The sequence below is a fragment of the Primulina eburnea genome, chromosome 9, assembly GCF_022965805.1.
Source record: "Primulina eburnea isolate SZY01 chromosome 9, ASM2296580v1, whole genome shotgun sequence".
NCBI lineage: Eukaryota > Viridiplantae > Streptophyta > Magnoliopsida > Lamiales > Gesneriaceae > Primulina > Primulina eburnea.
In genome coordinates, this window is record NC_133109.1 from 34,136,575 (window position 1) to 34,150,979 (window position 14,405).

The 14,405-nt window shown below is 34.7% G+C and overlaps 3 protein-coding genes across 5 annotated transcripts; all 3 read left to right on the forward strand.

Moving 5' to 3' along the window:
• Positions 1-1,522: 1,522 nt before the first annotated feature.
• LOC140840633 (uncharacterized) lies at positions 1,523-2,230 on the forward strand. The gene has a single exon (XM_073207816.1). It carries the CDS (start codon positions 1,610-1,612, stop codon positions 2,051-2,053), a length of 444 nt encoding a protein of 147 aa, XP_073063917.1. The 5' UTR covers positions 1,523-1,609; the 3' UTR covers positions 2,054-2,230.
• A 404-nt stretch (positions 2,231-2,634) lies between these two features.
• LOC140841964 (ankyrin repeat domain-containing protein 2B-like) lies at positions 2,635-6,865 on the forward strand. Of its 2 annotated transcripts, XM_073209726.1 has the most exons (9): positions 2,636-2,869; positions 3,146-3,176; positions 3,798-3,940; positions 4,260-4,472; positions 4,566-4,714; positions 5,371-5,539; positions 5,779-5,871; positions 6,239-6,378; positions 6,467-6,865. In XM_073209726.1, exons 1-9 carry the CDS (start codon positions 2,861-2,863, stop codon positions 6,564-6,566), a joined length of 1,047 nt encoding a protein of 348 aa, XP_073065827.1. In that variant the 5' UTR covers positions 2,636-2,860; the 3' UTR covers positions 6,567-6,865. The 2 variants fall into 2 exon arrangements, with proteins under 2 accessions (XP_073065828.1, XP_073065827.1); XM_073209727.1 differs by lacking the exon at positions 3,146-3,176 and having other exon boundaries at positions 2,635-2,869.
• Positions 6,866-8,571: 1,706 nt separating this feature from the next.
• Positions 8,572-13,871, forward strand: LOC140841965 (uncharacterized protein At1g10890-like). Of its 2 annotated transcripts, XM_073209728.1 has the most exons (5): positions 8,572-8,812; positions 8,950-9,121; positions 10,271-10,486; positions 12,738-12,957; positions 13,418-13,871. In XM_073209728.1, exons 2-5 carry the CDS (start codon positions 8,994-8,996, stop codon positions 13,682-13,684), a joined length of 831 nt encoding a protein of 276 aa, XP_073065829.1. In that variant the 5' UTR covers positions 8,572-8,812; positions 8,950-8,993; the 3' UTR covers positions 13,685-13,871. The 2 variants fall into 2 exon arrangements, with proteins under 2 accessions (XP_073065829.1, XP_073065831.1); XM_073209730.1 differs by lacking the exon at positions 8,572-8,812 and having other exon boundaries at positions 8,950-10,158.
• Positions 13,872-14,405: the final 534 nt, after the last annotated feature.

The following is a 14,405-nucleotide window of genomic DNA, read 5'->3' on the forward strand; positions in this document are numbered from 1 at the left end:
ATTCTTTTCCCGAACCTTTTCTCGATTTCTTCTCGTTCTTTTCTATGAAGAATTGCAAGGTATGTATATATATACACGTACATGCAAGAGGACGAGTGGCTCATTCCGCCTATTACACGTCTCGCGCATATGCGCGACATCATCGGCGCATATGCGCGAGACCTACTGGTCTCGTCGCTCAGCACTCGCGCATATGCGCGCATCCAACCGGCGCATATGCGCCCAACTTGGCTCTTTGGCTTCCGCTAGGGCTGTAAACGAATCGAATCGAATCGGATTTTATGAAATTTTCAGTATTCGAGTTCGAGCTTGAATTCGAATAAACATATTCGAAACTCGATTCGAAACTCGAACTTTTATTATTTTCGATTCGAACTCGATTCGAACTGAAGCTCGTGTTCGAATCGAATTCGAATTCGAATAATATTATATATAATATAATACTATAATATTGTATATAATATATTATATATATATATATATATATATATATATACACGTTATAATATTATATATATTATATTTATATATATATATATACACGTAATAATATTATATATATATATATATTTAATAATATTTTATTTATTTTTTAAATATAATGTTAAAGTTCGCGAACAGTTCGCGAACAATCGAACAATATAATTTTAGCTCGAATTCGATTCGAAAAATATTCGAACATGTTCGAGTTCGGCTCGAAGTCGATAATTTCGAATTCGAACCGGCTCGAAAAGTTCGTGAACGTGTTCGGTTCGTTTACACCCCTACTTCCGCACAGCTCGCGCATATGCGCTCCTACTCTTCGCGCATATGCGCGAGACCTTCGGTCTTCGCCCAAAACTCGGTTTTCTTCCGTCTTTTCGGTCTAATCATATCCGTCTATAATTGCATCTTAATTATCCATAATTCATGGTAGATTACAATAATCGAAATTTCGGGCCTTACAATAACTAAGTAGGAGAATTACATAAAACTACACCAAATAAATTGATAAACCACATTCGAAATTTATATTCCAAAATGTTGAGATACAATATATACATATATATTCTATTTATCATTCAGGATCAACTAATATCCACTTCAAAATTATATAAAAGTTCACAAAATAAGAATGTTACGAACATACTAATCGAGAAGCTACAACAAAATCATGGAAAATAATGAAAAGCCTTTACCATGGCAGATGTTGTAGTAGATTGAATCTGAAATTACTAAATTTTCTTCGAGTTCGCCATGGGTTTGGAATTAGGGTTGTAAATGTGGGGAGTAAGGGTTGTAAAGGTGGGGAGTAAAATGATAAGGAGTAATCGACTGACTGTCTTCACAACAAAATGAAAATGTGAGAGGTATATGACGTGAGTCAATGTTAATTTTAACGTCAAGATAACGATAGGGACCAATTCGAAAAGATTTTGAAAATTTGAAGGACTAATTCAGCAGCTAAAAATGAAGAGGGGTTGAATTGAAAAAATTGATAAAAATAATGATGAAAATGAGTATTATCCCAAAATTTAGGTATAACGTCTCTTCATATGATTGATTATTCGCTCACAATTCTTCTGCAATCAAATCAAACCAACCCAAGACAAAAGCTAAAGAAAAAGAAATGGAGGCCTTCTTCTCCGAATTCGCGTTTCTCTCCAATCAAGCTCTGGAAGACAAGAACTTCGACCCCTCCACCGTCGAAGATCTGATGAAGCTCTTCGAGCTCGAGGCTTACAAAGCCTGGGCCAGCCAAGAACTGGACCAGGAGGAGGAGGTAGCGCCGTCCGAATCATGCATCAAGGAGTCCGAAGAATATCTGGTTTCCGCCATGGACGAAGCCATGGCCGAGTTCCACCGGTTCGAGGAGGAGATGGACAGCCTCTGCAAATCAGAGTACAGCAGTCTAATCAACTTGGCCGAGTGTGCGAGGAAATTGGGGAAGAATATGGAGAAGGCAGCCGATTTCGCTGCAACCAAGTATATCGAAGCTGCGGTTGGTTCTGCTGTCGCTTCGATGAAATCTGCAGCGAAGGCGTTGTCGGGCAACAAGATTCATCCTGCGTAGAATATAGCTAGTGTGGGAGCCAATTTATAACTAATTATTGGTGTACTATAATATTGTTGTTGACGAATAATTTTTGCTTGGATTTGCAATTTACATGAAATTATTACATGGGACTTCTACATTTTGTATGGGGAAGTTGAAATTAAAGCGTTGAATTCAGCTTTATGGTACTTTAAATTCATAACTACTGCTCATCTTCCACAAATTAAGACAGATCCAACTCCTCTGGATCACATGAAAAAATTTAAATTCTATGTGTGTATTTTAACAGTAAATTCCATATATATATATATATATATATATATATATATATATATATATATATTATAGTTTTATATATGTGTCTATATTTATAGTTTAAAATTTCCATCCATTTTAATAAATGTATGTATCTTATGCAACAAATATTTATATTTGTGAGGTATGTCGATCTACGACGTAAATTAGTATATATCAATATAATATATTTTTTGTTATATAAAAAATAATAATTTTACACTCAAATTAAATTTTTTTTATAATATAACTAAAAAAATTAATTGTAAATTATTAGTGAGCCGGGCTGTTGTGTGGTTGTGTGTGAAGCCCAATAGTAAGTGTCAGCTTCAGTCCAAAAATGGCAACACAGAGACAGCGGCAAACAGCAAAAAGCAATCAGCAAGAGATATATATGTGCCATTCATTTCGCCAGAAGATGAGGATATAGTTGGCCCACTCGCTTCGTGAATCGTAATCCCTTCGTTCTTATTTGTCTCTGCAGAAACCTGTTTCGATTGCAGGCCAGCTTTCTGGAACACCCTTTTTATCATGTCTGAGGTACCGTTGCAGAATCGATTTCTCGGTTTTAATCGTTTTCTTTTTTGTTATATTTAATCGGTTAGATCTTTCAGAGTTCTATTGTGTTGTGTTCGATTGTTTTCTTTGTGGAAATTTGAGGTCCTTTTTTACTTATAAATTATAATAGAGTCCTGTAATGTTATTTGATATTTATTTCATTTTGTTGGGTTCTAGTTTATGTTTTTCTGAGGTCCTCAGGTGCTTTATTGATGATATTTATTTTCTTTATGTTTTCTGTTGGTGGGTTTTTTCCAGGCTGTAAAAACTACTCCGGTTTCTAAAGAGGGTAAGTGTATGTTTCGTTTTGCTGTTGTTGCATCTGTGAAGTTGGTGAATATGTGAATTTGGATGTGTTTATCCGTGAAAATTGGAAATGTGCATCAACTAATGGGCTGATTTTCTGGACTCTTTATCATTGATGTCGAATAACTATATTTTGTTTGGATCATATTGGAACTGCTTCAATGAACTGTTTTCGTTGTGTGGAGGTCTGATGGCAGCGAAAATTGGATGGCATTACTCGGTAGTAGTTTCCGTTAAGCATATTGTCAAGTATCAGGAGCAGTTACTTTCTCTGAATGCTTTAAAATCTATTTTGCAATCATTGAAATATTGTTTGTTAGGAACATAGTTGATTCGAGTGTATATTACCCGTGGTCGTTGTTGCTTTCTGGGGAAAATATTGCAGTGAATGGATTGAAGATGATGCGACTTTGCCTGGGAAAACTTCTTTTCCTTTGTTCAATTGTCACTTTTCCTTCTTTTACTGAAGTTGAAGCCTTTTATTATGTATTTAAGTTAAATCCAATATTAGGATGTTTTATATCGGGGAAGAAATTTGTGGGCTTTTGTTTAATGGTTAACTAATTAGTTTTGACTATTTTAAATGCTTTTTTACGCCCTTTAGAAGAAAAGTCCGATGCAGCTGAGAGTAAAGCTCCTGTTGCCTCAGCATCTGCAGACTCTCCACCTGGGCAGAGAACTACCCCTGCTTCATTTGGTGGAATGCCAAATCCCTTTGATTTTTCAGCCATGACTGGACTTATGAATGTAAACTCTCTCTCTTTCGTCTGTCTAGACTAGAATGTTTTTGAGTCTTTAAATTCGTAACATCAGCTCAACCTGATGCTTATACAATTTTGGTGAGGACAAACATGATTTGTTTTTTCCTTGCTCGATATTTTCGAGTTAGTGTTACATATCCAATATTGTTTCTGATATTTTCCCACTTTTATTGTTTGTCAATAGGATTTCACATTTTCTTTGTCCGCTCAATGGGGTTTTCCTTATGTTGCAATATATTATATGTGTGTGTGTGGTCCATGCATACATACATATGTGTATAATCTAAATATCATAAAATGTGTAGGACCCAAGCATCAAGGTGTTAGCAGAACAGATAGCTAAAGATCCTTCATTTAACCAAATGGCGGAACAGTTGCAGAAAACCTTTCATGGTGCTACGGTTGATAATGGTATCCCCAACTTTGACACACAACAATATTACGCTACAATGCAAAAAGTTATGCAAAACCCTCAATTTATGACCATGGCTGAGAAACTTGGTACTGCAATGATGCAGGTATTTTTTGGTTTGATAGTTCTTGTTTTGTTGTAGGGTATAAGTTTAAACACAGTTGCATGAGCAAGTGTGATGTTCTCACTTTTTCTACAGGACCCAGCCATGTCTGGCATGCTTGAGGGCTTGACAAATCCAGCTAATAAAGTCCAACTCGAAGAACGGATGACACAAATTAAGGAAGATCCATCATTAAAGCCTATATTGGAAGAGATTGAGACAGGTGGTCCTGCTGCTATGATGAAGTAATCACTTTTCCCATTTATCTTCATTCGTGGGATTATATCTAATGATATTGTGGTATAACATGATGCTTTTCCTTGAAGTGGCTCAAATTACGGAGATATGTTACTGAACACATACTGAACAGCATCATGTTGTACTAAAATTACGAAGAAATGTCACTGAACACGGTGAATTTATTGATCCAAATAATCATGATGTGAGTTGTCCAAGTGGAACTTTAATAATCAAGCTAAATAATTAATTGTTTGCATAAGTATGTAATTAGTAGTTTCATTTTCTAGTCGGCGATTATGCATCTGGTTAAAAGATGATGCGTAATTTCTAATTCTACTTGGTATTTTCTGTTTGTGCATCCCGCGCACACACACACACACACACCCCATCTATGTATGTATATATGTGTATACTAGAACAGCAAAAGTGACATGACCCAGATGTGAAAATTTGATTTTGTTGGCCTTAAAAAAGGGGCTACTAATGAAGGAACTTGTTTAAGTCATATTAAATGTTTTCCTTATTATAGCTTAATCCTCTGGATTATATGGATTTCAACATTAAACTAGCTATTTGTTCCAAATTCAAATCATATCAGATTTCATCGATAAATCACTCAACACTTGTGATTTGGTTGTACGATGCTATGTGATATGATCAGGTACTGGAATGATAAAGAGGTACTCCAAAAGTTGGGTGAAGCAATGGGATTTGCTGGTGTCGGAGAAGCTGCCACATCTGCTGGTGTTGATGCTGGTGAAGACGAAACCGATGAATTTAATGAAGAAGAATCTGTTGTTCACCATACTGCTAGTGTTGGTGACGTTGAGGTACCATTTCCTAGTCATATGTATTGTACTTTAAACTGATTATACAACTGGACGCCTGAAAGTATTTGTCTCGCTTATCATAAGGTTTTTGCAAAGATTTGCGCCTGACAATTTTCCAATTGATACGCTGAAATATCCGAGTTCATTTGTTCTAGTCATTCATTATTAAACATTAGCTGTCAAACGGCTGCAAAAACTTCTAACACCAATTCATTTAAATTTGCTTCTGTGTAAACTAGGGTTTGAAAAAGGCATTAGCTGATGGTGCTGATAAGGACGAAGTGGACTCCGAGGGAAGGACTGCATTACATTTTGCATGTGGATATGGCGAGGTATATAATGTCTAGTAAAATGAGCTTTATTTGAAGTATATTGACTTGCTCTGCAAGCTTTGAAGTTAGAATAAAACAAGAGAGAATTAGCTGCTGGCCTCCTCTTTCTTGATCACTGAACGTTTTTTTATCCTTAAACCATCACTCTTTCTTTATACCATATTTCTTTTGTGCTACTACTGTAATCATTGATTTTTGCTTCTTTTATGTTGTTTCCGTCCTTTTTTCCCCACGTGACTTTCTTATCTGTGTTTCTTTTTTGCCTTTGTAGTGCTGCCATGTAGTTTTGTATCGTTTCATGCTGAGATGCTCACCATTCATTACTTCTCTCCATAAGGCTGAAAGCTGATCAATCTTCCATTTTCAGGCCAAGTGCGCTCAAGCTCTTCTGGATGCCGGGGCAAAGGTAGATGCTTTGGATAAGAACAAGAACACCCCTCTCCATTATGCCGCAGGCTATGGCAGGCAAGACTGTGTTGAGCTTCTGTTGAAAAACGGCGCTGCTGTGTAAGCCCTCTTTCATTACATATGCATTTTTGCCTTGCAATGCAGACATTCAAGTAAACCGGCTTCTTTTTCCCATTCATTGATGCAGCACTCTTCAGAACTTGGACGGGAAGACGCCTATAGACGTTGCTAAACTAAATACCCAAGACGAGGTACTAAAGCTGCTTGAAAACGACGCATTTTTATGAATTAAAATGCGTCCGAGCTCCGATGCACATGCGATATTGACCAGTTATAGTGTCAGATGTGTGGTGTGTTAGACCTCGTATTTTCATCAGCGCAAGAGTGTTGGCAATTGCTACTTTATTCGCCGTCTCATCTTCTTCTTTTTTTCCCAGCAGCTGTTGTATGATCGAAACGTATTTGGATTCGTATATTTATTTACATGTACCACCTTGAGTGTAGAATTGGCTGATACTTGCCCGAGCTATTCACTCAGCGGAGTTGATCATTTTTGCTCCGTTTGTGTATGATGATTGATGATTGATTATTTAAGGTTATTTTATTTATAAGTCCAAATGCAACTAAGTCCATCGAATATTTTAAACTAATTATAATGCTCATTGTCACACTAATAATTTTTGTGTCACGATTAATATTATTATTTAAAATTCAAATTTAGATGTAGATGAAGAAAATAATTTAATGATTTGAATATATACATAATTCCATCTGTTAGTGTTTAATCTTTAACGTGATATATATGATAATTGCATGAACATGACATTTTTTGTCATGGATTTTACATTTCATTTCAAATAACAAAATATATTTTATTTTTGACATGCTGAATCCAGTTAGTTGATTTTGTAAAAAAAAATAATGGTTCATTTTATCAAGTTCAATTAAATAAACATTGAAAGAGTATAAAAATATATACATACAAAATATATATATGTATATATAACAAAATTCGATTTTTAAAATGTTGAAATATTATTATTACTAATGATCTTTCGCACGTATTATATGCATATGTGATAATTTTTTGTTATTTTTAATTTAATATTTTCTTATAAAAATTTTTATATTAAAAATGATATTTATCATTTAAACATTCAGAGCTTGGATCAATATTAAAGAAAGTGTTTGGTTAGTTTTCGAATTTTTAGAAAACACATAGATAATCATAAATTTATTAAATATATTTTTGTAGGCAAAAACTTGTGTGAGACGGTCTCACGGGTCGTATTTGTGAGACAGATCTCTTATTTGGGTCACCCATGAAAAAATATTACTTTTTATGCTAAGAGTATTACTTTTTATTGTGAATATAAGTAGAGTTGACCTGTCTCATAGATTATGATCCGTGAGACGGTCTCACATGAGACTTACTCATTTTTGTAATATTATTTATTAAATGAAAATAGAGTATTTTTATAATTTTAAAGAGAGATAATGGTTATTTTAAAATATTCGTCATTACATCAAAATTAGTTATATCTCAAAATCTAATAACATAATGGCAAAAATTCGTGTGAGAAGATCTCACGGGTCGTATTTTGTGAGACATATCTCTTATTTGGCAAAAACTTGTGTGAGACGGTCTCACGGGTCGTATTTGTGAGACGGATCTCTTATTTGGGTCACCCATGAAAAAGTATTACTTTTGATGCTAAAAGTATTACTTTTTATTGTGAATATGGGTAGGATTGACCCGTCTCACGTATTATGACCCGTGAGACGGTCTCACATGAGACTCACTCCTCTTATTTGGGTCATCCATGAAAAAATATTACTTTTTATGCTAAGAATATTACTTTTTATTGTGAATATCGGTAGGATTGACTCGTCTCACAGATAAAGATTCGTGAGATTATCTCATAAGATACATATTCTACTATAATATAGATTTTTTCATGACGATGATAGCCGAGTAAACCTCGGAGTAATGTATTAAATCTACAACCATATTAATCAGATAAATTATGTCAGAAAATTTTAGTACGAAAAAGGCAAAAACTTGTGTGAGACGATCTCACGGGTCGTATTTCGTGATACATATATCTTATTTGAGTTATCAATAAAAAAATATTATTTTTTATGCTAAGAATATTACTTTTTATTATGAATATCGATATTATTGATTTATCTCACAAATAAAGATTCGTGAAATCGTCAGATCTACCCATGAAAAAACGTCCACAAAGAAAATGAAACCCTGAAAAATGTTGATATCGTGCGACACGAATTAAATAATAAGGATCGAACTCTACAGAGGAAATCTACTGTTAAATACTGCTTTCGCAGCCCAATTCATATTTACTCGTGTCCTGTGTCAACCTTTTACCGAATCCCTCGTCCTCTACAGGAATTTTTTTCCCAAATGCTTGATCTCTTCCTCTGAAATTTCCCAATTATTAGGTTTTGTTCTTCGTTGGATTTATAACACGGAGTTTTGATTGAACGCAGATCTTATACTATTTTGTGACAGGTTGTTAATCTAATTCTGTAATTGACTCGACTGTTTTAAATCGAGAAAACCAACTAATGCTTATAAAAGCATGGCTTATTTGTGGAATTTGCGGGTCCTTTCAAATTTTATCTTTCGATCTGTGTTTGATATTGCAGGCGACTAATTGATTTTGTTCGCGTCACTTAGTGGTAGCTTTCGGATGGGTAGAGACAGGGGCATATCTAGGTCGCCGTTGCATCGGAGGAGATACTCTCCGTCACCATCACCGGTTAGGTTTGTCCATCGCAGCCGCAGAGACAGAACCCGATCTCCTTATTCTCGGAGCAGGTGATACCCTTTTACTCATACTTGCTCCTTATTTATTTGTTATTTCAATTTCTCTTCCACAGGTTTATCCTTATTTATCGATGAAGAGACACCGTATACTTTCTGATGGATAATTAACTTTTGTTTTGGGGTACCCTAAGTTGATTTGTTGTCTCCACGAACAAATTTGGTAGCTCAAAAGTTTTACAAATATTTTAGGGAAAACAACATAAACGTTTTTTGAAACAGTGGTGTTATCTGTGAAGAAATCTTGAATGTTTATTTAAGATGGAAATGATCACGAGTTTTTGCCCTTGGAAAAGAGAGTAACCTATTTGCTTACAATATATATTTAGTTGAAGTTAAATTTAAATGTTCAGTTAGCGCATGAATATGATTGATTCAGCCGTCTTTCTTTGAATATCCAAAGGCCTCTCGCCGTTCTAGCATGGAGCACATGTGCTTTTATTTTAAGCCTTTATTTTAATAGCATGATTTTCTCTGTTTTGTAAATTTTTCTAACCACCCAAGAGATGTTTCTGGGTGATAATGACTTGAACTGTCATAAATTTTATATGATAAACATCATATTGTTTTTTTAGCTGAGTTACAGGCTGCCTATGGAAATTCTAACTTTGGTGTTCCTTGTGCAATTTGCTGCCTATGAGACTTTTCGCCTTCCATCAGCACCTTGATATGCTACATGCTTGTGGTTGTTGAGTTGATGACTATCGCCCTTGTTCGAGTCTTGTTTAATCTTTTGTCAGTTGGATAAAAGCTTCTAAACTGTATATTGTCATAGTTAATGCTATGAATGACGGAGATTCTCTCAAAAGTTTTTATCATTTTTTATTTTTGACATAAGATATCTAAACATAGTACGAAGGAGATAGTCGACATTGTTGTTGGTTTTAGAAAAGAAACAACGTGTTCCCTCTATTTGGGAAATCCACAGGTGATGGGTGCTGACGTGGTGTTCTTTCGTTGCTCGATTGTGATATTAGCAGTTTCTAATGATAAAAGATGGTGCACACAGTTTATTCTTTGCAATGTTTGAGGTAACTGCATATACTTTCCGTATCAGGCGCTGGGTTTTGAAAGAGCATAATCAGAAACATGCAGGGACCATTCCTTTTACTTCAAGGTCACCTGTTTTATTGTATTTTACAGAAGACGAAGTCGTTCATCATCTTACGACCGTCGCAGAAGTCGCTCCCGCTCTCAAAAATGCCATAAAAGTCGCTCTTCTACACCAAAGCGTGATAAAAGGCAAAGGAAAAAGAGTACCTCTGTATCTTCCTTAAATGTTTCTCCCAGTGTAATCTCTGGTTCAAAACAGATGAAAGATGCTAGTGAAAAGTTAAGAGAAGAAGAGGAAAAGAAGAGGTATAATCATCAGAGACCTTTTCTCTTGTTCTTCTTCTTATAACTTATTGCACTTTTTGGCCGATGCTAATTTTTTACTGTTTTGTATGTTTGCATGGAAGTCTGGAATTTTTTATGGCTGCACAGGCATGTGATTGACACAGAGAATTATGAATTTTTATGTTTAGTTGAAATGGAAGAAATAAAAATCTGTTGGGTGTGGATTTTGCTTAAACCATTTAATTAACTTTATGTGTGTCAATGTTGTCTTTGGATCAGATGGAGAAATTAAGCTCTCCTCCCAGTCCCGATTTAACAATTAGCTTTTAACAAGGAGAATAGTGAAGGTTCAACTATCTTTTTAATCCAAGTATGTCGAGTAGGAAGTTCATTTGCATATGTAATCGTGGGCTCTCTTTAAGCCTCTGGTGATGCAGTCTCTTCCACCTTGTAGGTGGACTTTTTTTTCTCCTCTCTTTTTGAGTGTTGTAGAAGCAACACAATTTCAGGTGATATTTTGCTTCTTGCTAGGTTGAAGTTGTTAATTGCACCACTTGAATGAACACATCTTCAACCATTTCCTTGTCCTTTTAATATAGATAATCATTTCCATCCAATGTTTCTCTCTTTCTCCCAAAGGTAGGTTTCACAAATGTAATATTTTGTTTATTATGAATAACAATTGAGTTTAATTGTGTTGTAATATTTGACATAGATTGTGGAAGACACTCAAATTGCTTAATCTGTAAACATCTAAGTCAGTGGCACAAACGAGTTACTTTACCTATAGACATCTAAGTCAATGGCAGTGTGCTATATTTCTTATCTTGATAATCGCAATGAGTTTTGAAACTGTCTTGTAATAATTGAGAAGTATGTCCTCTTTATCGTACGTGTAAGCCTAATGATGGTTATATCATGGGAGGGAGTCAGTTTTAATGATCTATACACTCTTAATGTAATTTGTTTTTGGTTTTCGGAATCTTCACTTTCTCTTCTCGTTTTTTTGTTGAAGTATTTCCTTGAATCTGTTTCTTGATCCTATCTATATTAGGCCTTCACCATTTCAGAATGGTTCTTATTATATAATGGGATTGTCACCTCTATCGTAAATTGTTTTGTAAACATAGCTTGCAATAAATTTGAGTTATTTTAGCTGATTTTCTATCTCTTCTTCTTGTTCTTTCAAGTACATGCAACTTATATCAAGATTCACAAAACATGCATGATATTCTTTATTTTTTTTCTCCTGTCTATATTCAGTCTCTCATTCAGAAACTGTGCTGCAATTAATGCAACATTGTGCCAATGTGATTAATTAGTTTGTTGAAACCATGAATCTTAAGATTTTAGTGCCTGTACCCTTTTTCAGTGGGGTTTATATCTGATAAAACAAGTAAAATTCGAAATCAAATAGAAAAAATTAAAAAAGAGTCATATAATAAATATAAATAATATTAATCCTACCAAAAAAGTTATAATTCTAAAAGATTAGCAAAATGGAAAATATTTAAAAAATTCCTCGATTAATCTCTAAATTATCCCCCTTCAGATTGCTGAGGCTTTGAATCCAATCTACCTTTGGTTTTCAAGTTATATTGGACTTGAATTGACCTGGCTGTTATTTTTATTTATGACACATGCATCTCTTAAAAGTTGGTGTTTAAGATAATCACTGACGAAGATGTAACCCAGAAGCATATGTAGTGTGATAATTTGAGTGGGATTTCAGACCTAGCTTAACTATTTTTTCTTTTTTTTTTTTAATGTTAAATTCAAGATCTGCTGGCATTACTTCAATTATTTGTTGAAAAGAGCTGTATCCGAATAACATCAGCTTTTCTTTCTACAACAATGGATGGGCTAGTGTACTTCAGTAACTAGCATTAAGACCTATATATTTGTTTGACAGTCTTCTCGACAGGATAAATTGGAGGATGTTTCTGGTAATGTTTATTTTGATTTCTCATTAATCTACTGTTTACCAGACATGAAACTGAAATATTTTGGAACGGGAATCAGTTAGAGGTATGCTTAAAAAGCATAAGCATGAATGTCTAATGCCTTTTTCGACATGGAGGTTAGTTTGTCGTTCATTTTAGTTATGATTACAGAAAATCAAAAGGCCAATAGCTGCTAAGAAATCTGGTTCATATTCTACACCTATGTAAAAGTGATCTCTATCTTTGAACACTTGTGATATCCTTAGAACTGACTCATCCGATGTTGGATCATTTGCAATTTGTCATTTGACAATTTCACCTCTTTCCAGGCGTCAACAGGAGGCAGAATTAAAATTGATAGAGGAAGAAACTGCAAAGAGGGTAGCGGAGGCAATTCAGAAGAAAGTTGAAGAGAGATTGAATTCTGTGGATCTCAGCCTTGAAATAGAGAAGCTCCTAAAGGAAGGTAGGAAGAAACTTGTTTCTGAGGTTGCAGCTCAACTTGAAAAAGAAAAGGAATCTGCTCTTGCAGAAACTCGTAAAAAAGAGGTCAGCTTATATTATTCATTTCATTGAAAATTCACGTTTCTATGCTGCCACCCTTTTGGGGGGATGGAAAGCTCCTCCCCGGATTGCCTGATAAACGAGACATCTGTGAACTTTGTTATTTATCTTCTCTTTTTAGGTAGATATATAGCGGATGTACCTTAGCCATACCTTATTGTACTCCCAACTTTTCGTAATCTGGTTTGCTTCACTTTTTTAAAAAGATGTAAAATATTGCTGTGTGTCAAATATACCGGCGTATTTAATCTGAGAGTTCAGATCTCTTGATGTGATTTACTCAATGCGCATAAATGTTTGATCCTTGATCAGTAGTATTTAGAAACTGAATTTGACTTGGTTGATGCGTCCAGGTGTATTTTCTGGTCTTTTATATTTGCATGTAACCATTCTTTGACTTTGTTTACTACGAAAGAGTGTAATTGTAATGCACGAGCATGTACAGGAACAAGCTAGAAGAGAGAAAGAAGAGCTGGAACGATTGCTGGAAGATAACAGGAGGAGGGTGGAAGAATCTCAAAGAAGAGAAGCATTAGAACAGCAAACAAGAGAAGAGGAGCGCTATAAAGAATTGGTGGAGCGCCAGCGGCAGAAAGAAGAGGCTCTGCGCAGGAAAAAACAGCAAGAAGAGGAGGAACGTGCGAATCAAATGAAATTGTTGGGCAAGAACAAATCTCGACCTAAGTTGTCATTTGCCCTAGGATTGAAATGATGAATTTTCTACTATGAATTTTCACTGTCTAATGGTGAAAAGCAGACATTGAAATCAGTCCTTGCCACCTCAGCATTTCCCTTTCTATGTGAAGTATTCTGCGCTTGTTTGTGAAGTAATATTGGGGGAAAGTCTATGTAGAATATCGACTTCAACATTCCTCTATATTGATGATTTATTTTAAGTTTTTTTCTCCTTTTGGATGCGATTAAAATTTATGTTGGTTTCAAGACTGATGCTAAGAGGGTTAAATAATTTTTGCTATTTTCAACTATAAAAGCTTTTGAAAGAGGTAAAATGGTATTTAGGACAATTGAAAATTGATGTCTTGATAAGTTATTAGGATATTGTAATACATATGGATCATCTTATAATCGTTCTATTAATCCTTGCTATTCATTCCAAGAACTAAATTGTAAGTCTTACATTCAATTCCTATTTACTATCAAGTCTTATATTTTTGTCATACTTCAATGTTCCCAATAATTGGCCTCGTAAATTTTGAAAACAGCCTTGTTTCATTCAAGTATTTGAAAAATAATACTCGAATACACATGCCAGAGTTCATTTTTTTTTAAAAAAATGCCCAAATTTATTTTATTAACTATACTCTCTTACCTCATCTATCAGAAATAAGTTGATATTTAAGGGAGAATTTATAAATAATTCTTTGGACAAATAATTGAATTAGGGAAAGGAAATAAAACATTATTTTTTCATC

Coding starts and splice junctions, on each gene's coding strand:
- LOC140841964 (XM_073209726.1), top strand. Junction 3,177..3,797: donor TACTCCGGTTTCTAAAGAGG/GTAAGTGTATGT, acceptor TACGCCCTTTAG/AAGAAAAGTCCGATGCAGCT. Junction 4,715..5,370: donor GGTCCTGCTGCTATGATGAA/GTAATCACTTTT, acceptor TGATATGATCAG/GTACTGGAATGATAAAGAGG.
- LOC140840633 (XM_073207816.1), top strand. CDS start 1,610: ATGGAGGCCTTCTTCTCCGAATTCGCGTTTCTCTCCAATCAAGCTCTG.
- LOC140841965 (XM_073209728.1), top strand. CDS start 8,994: ATGGGTAGAGACAGGGGCATATCTAGGTCGCCGTTGCATCGGAGGAGA. Junction 9,122..10,270: donor TCTCCTTATTCTCGGAGCAG/GTGATACCCTTT, acceptor TGTATTTTACAG/AAGACGAAGTCGTTCATCAT. Junction 12,958..13,417: donor CAGAAACTCGTAAAAAAGAG/GTCAGCTTATAT, acceptor GAGCATGTACAG/GAACAAGCTAGAAGAGAGAA.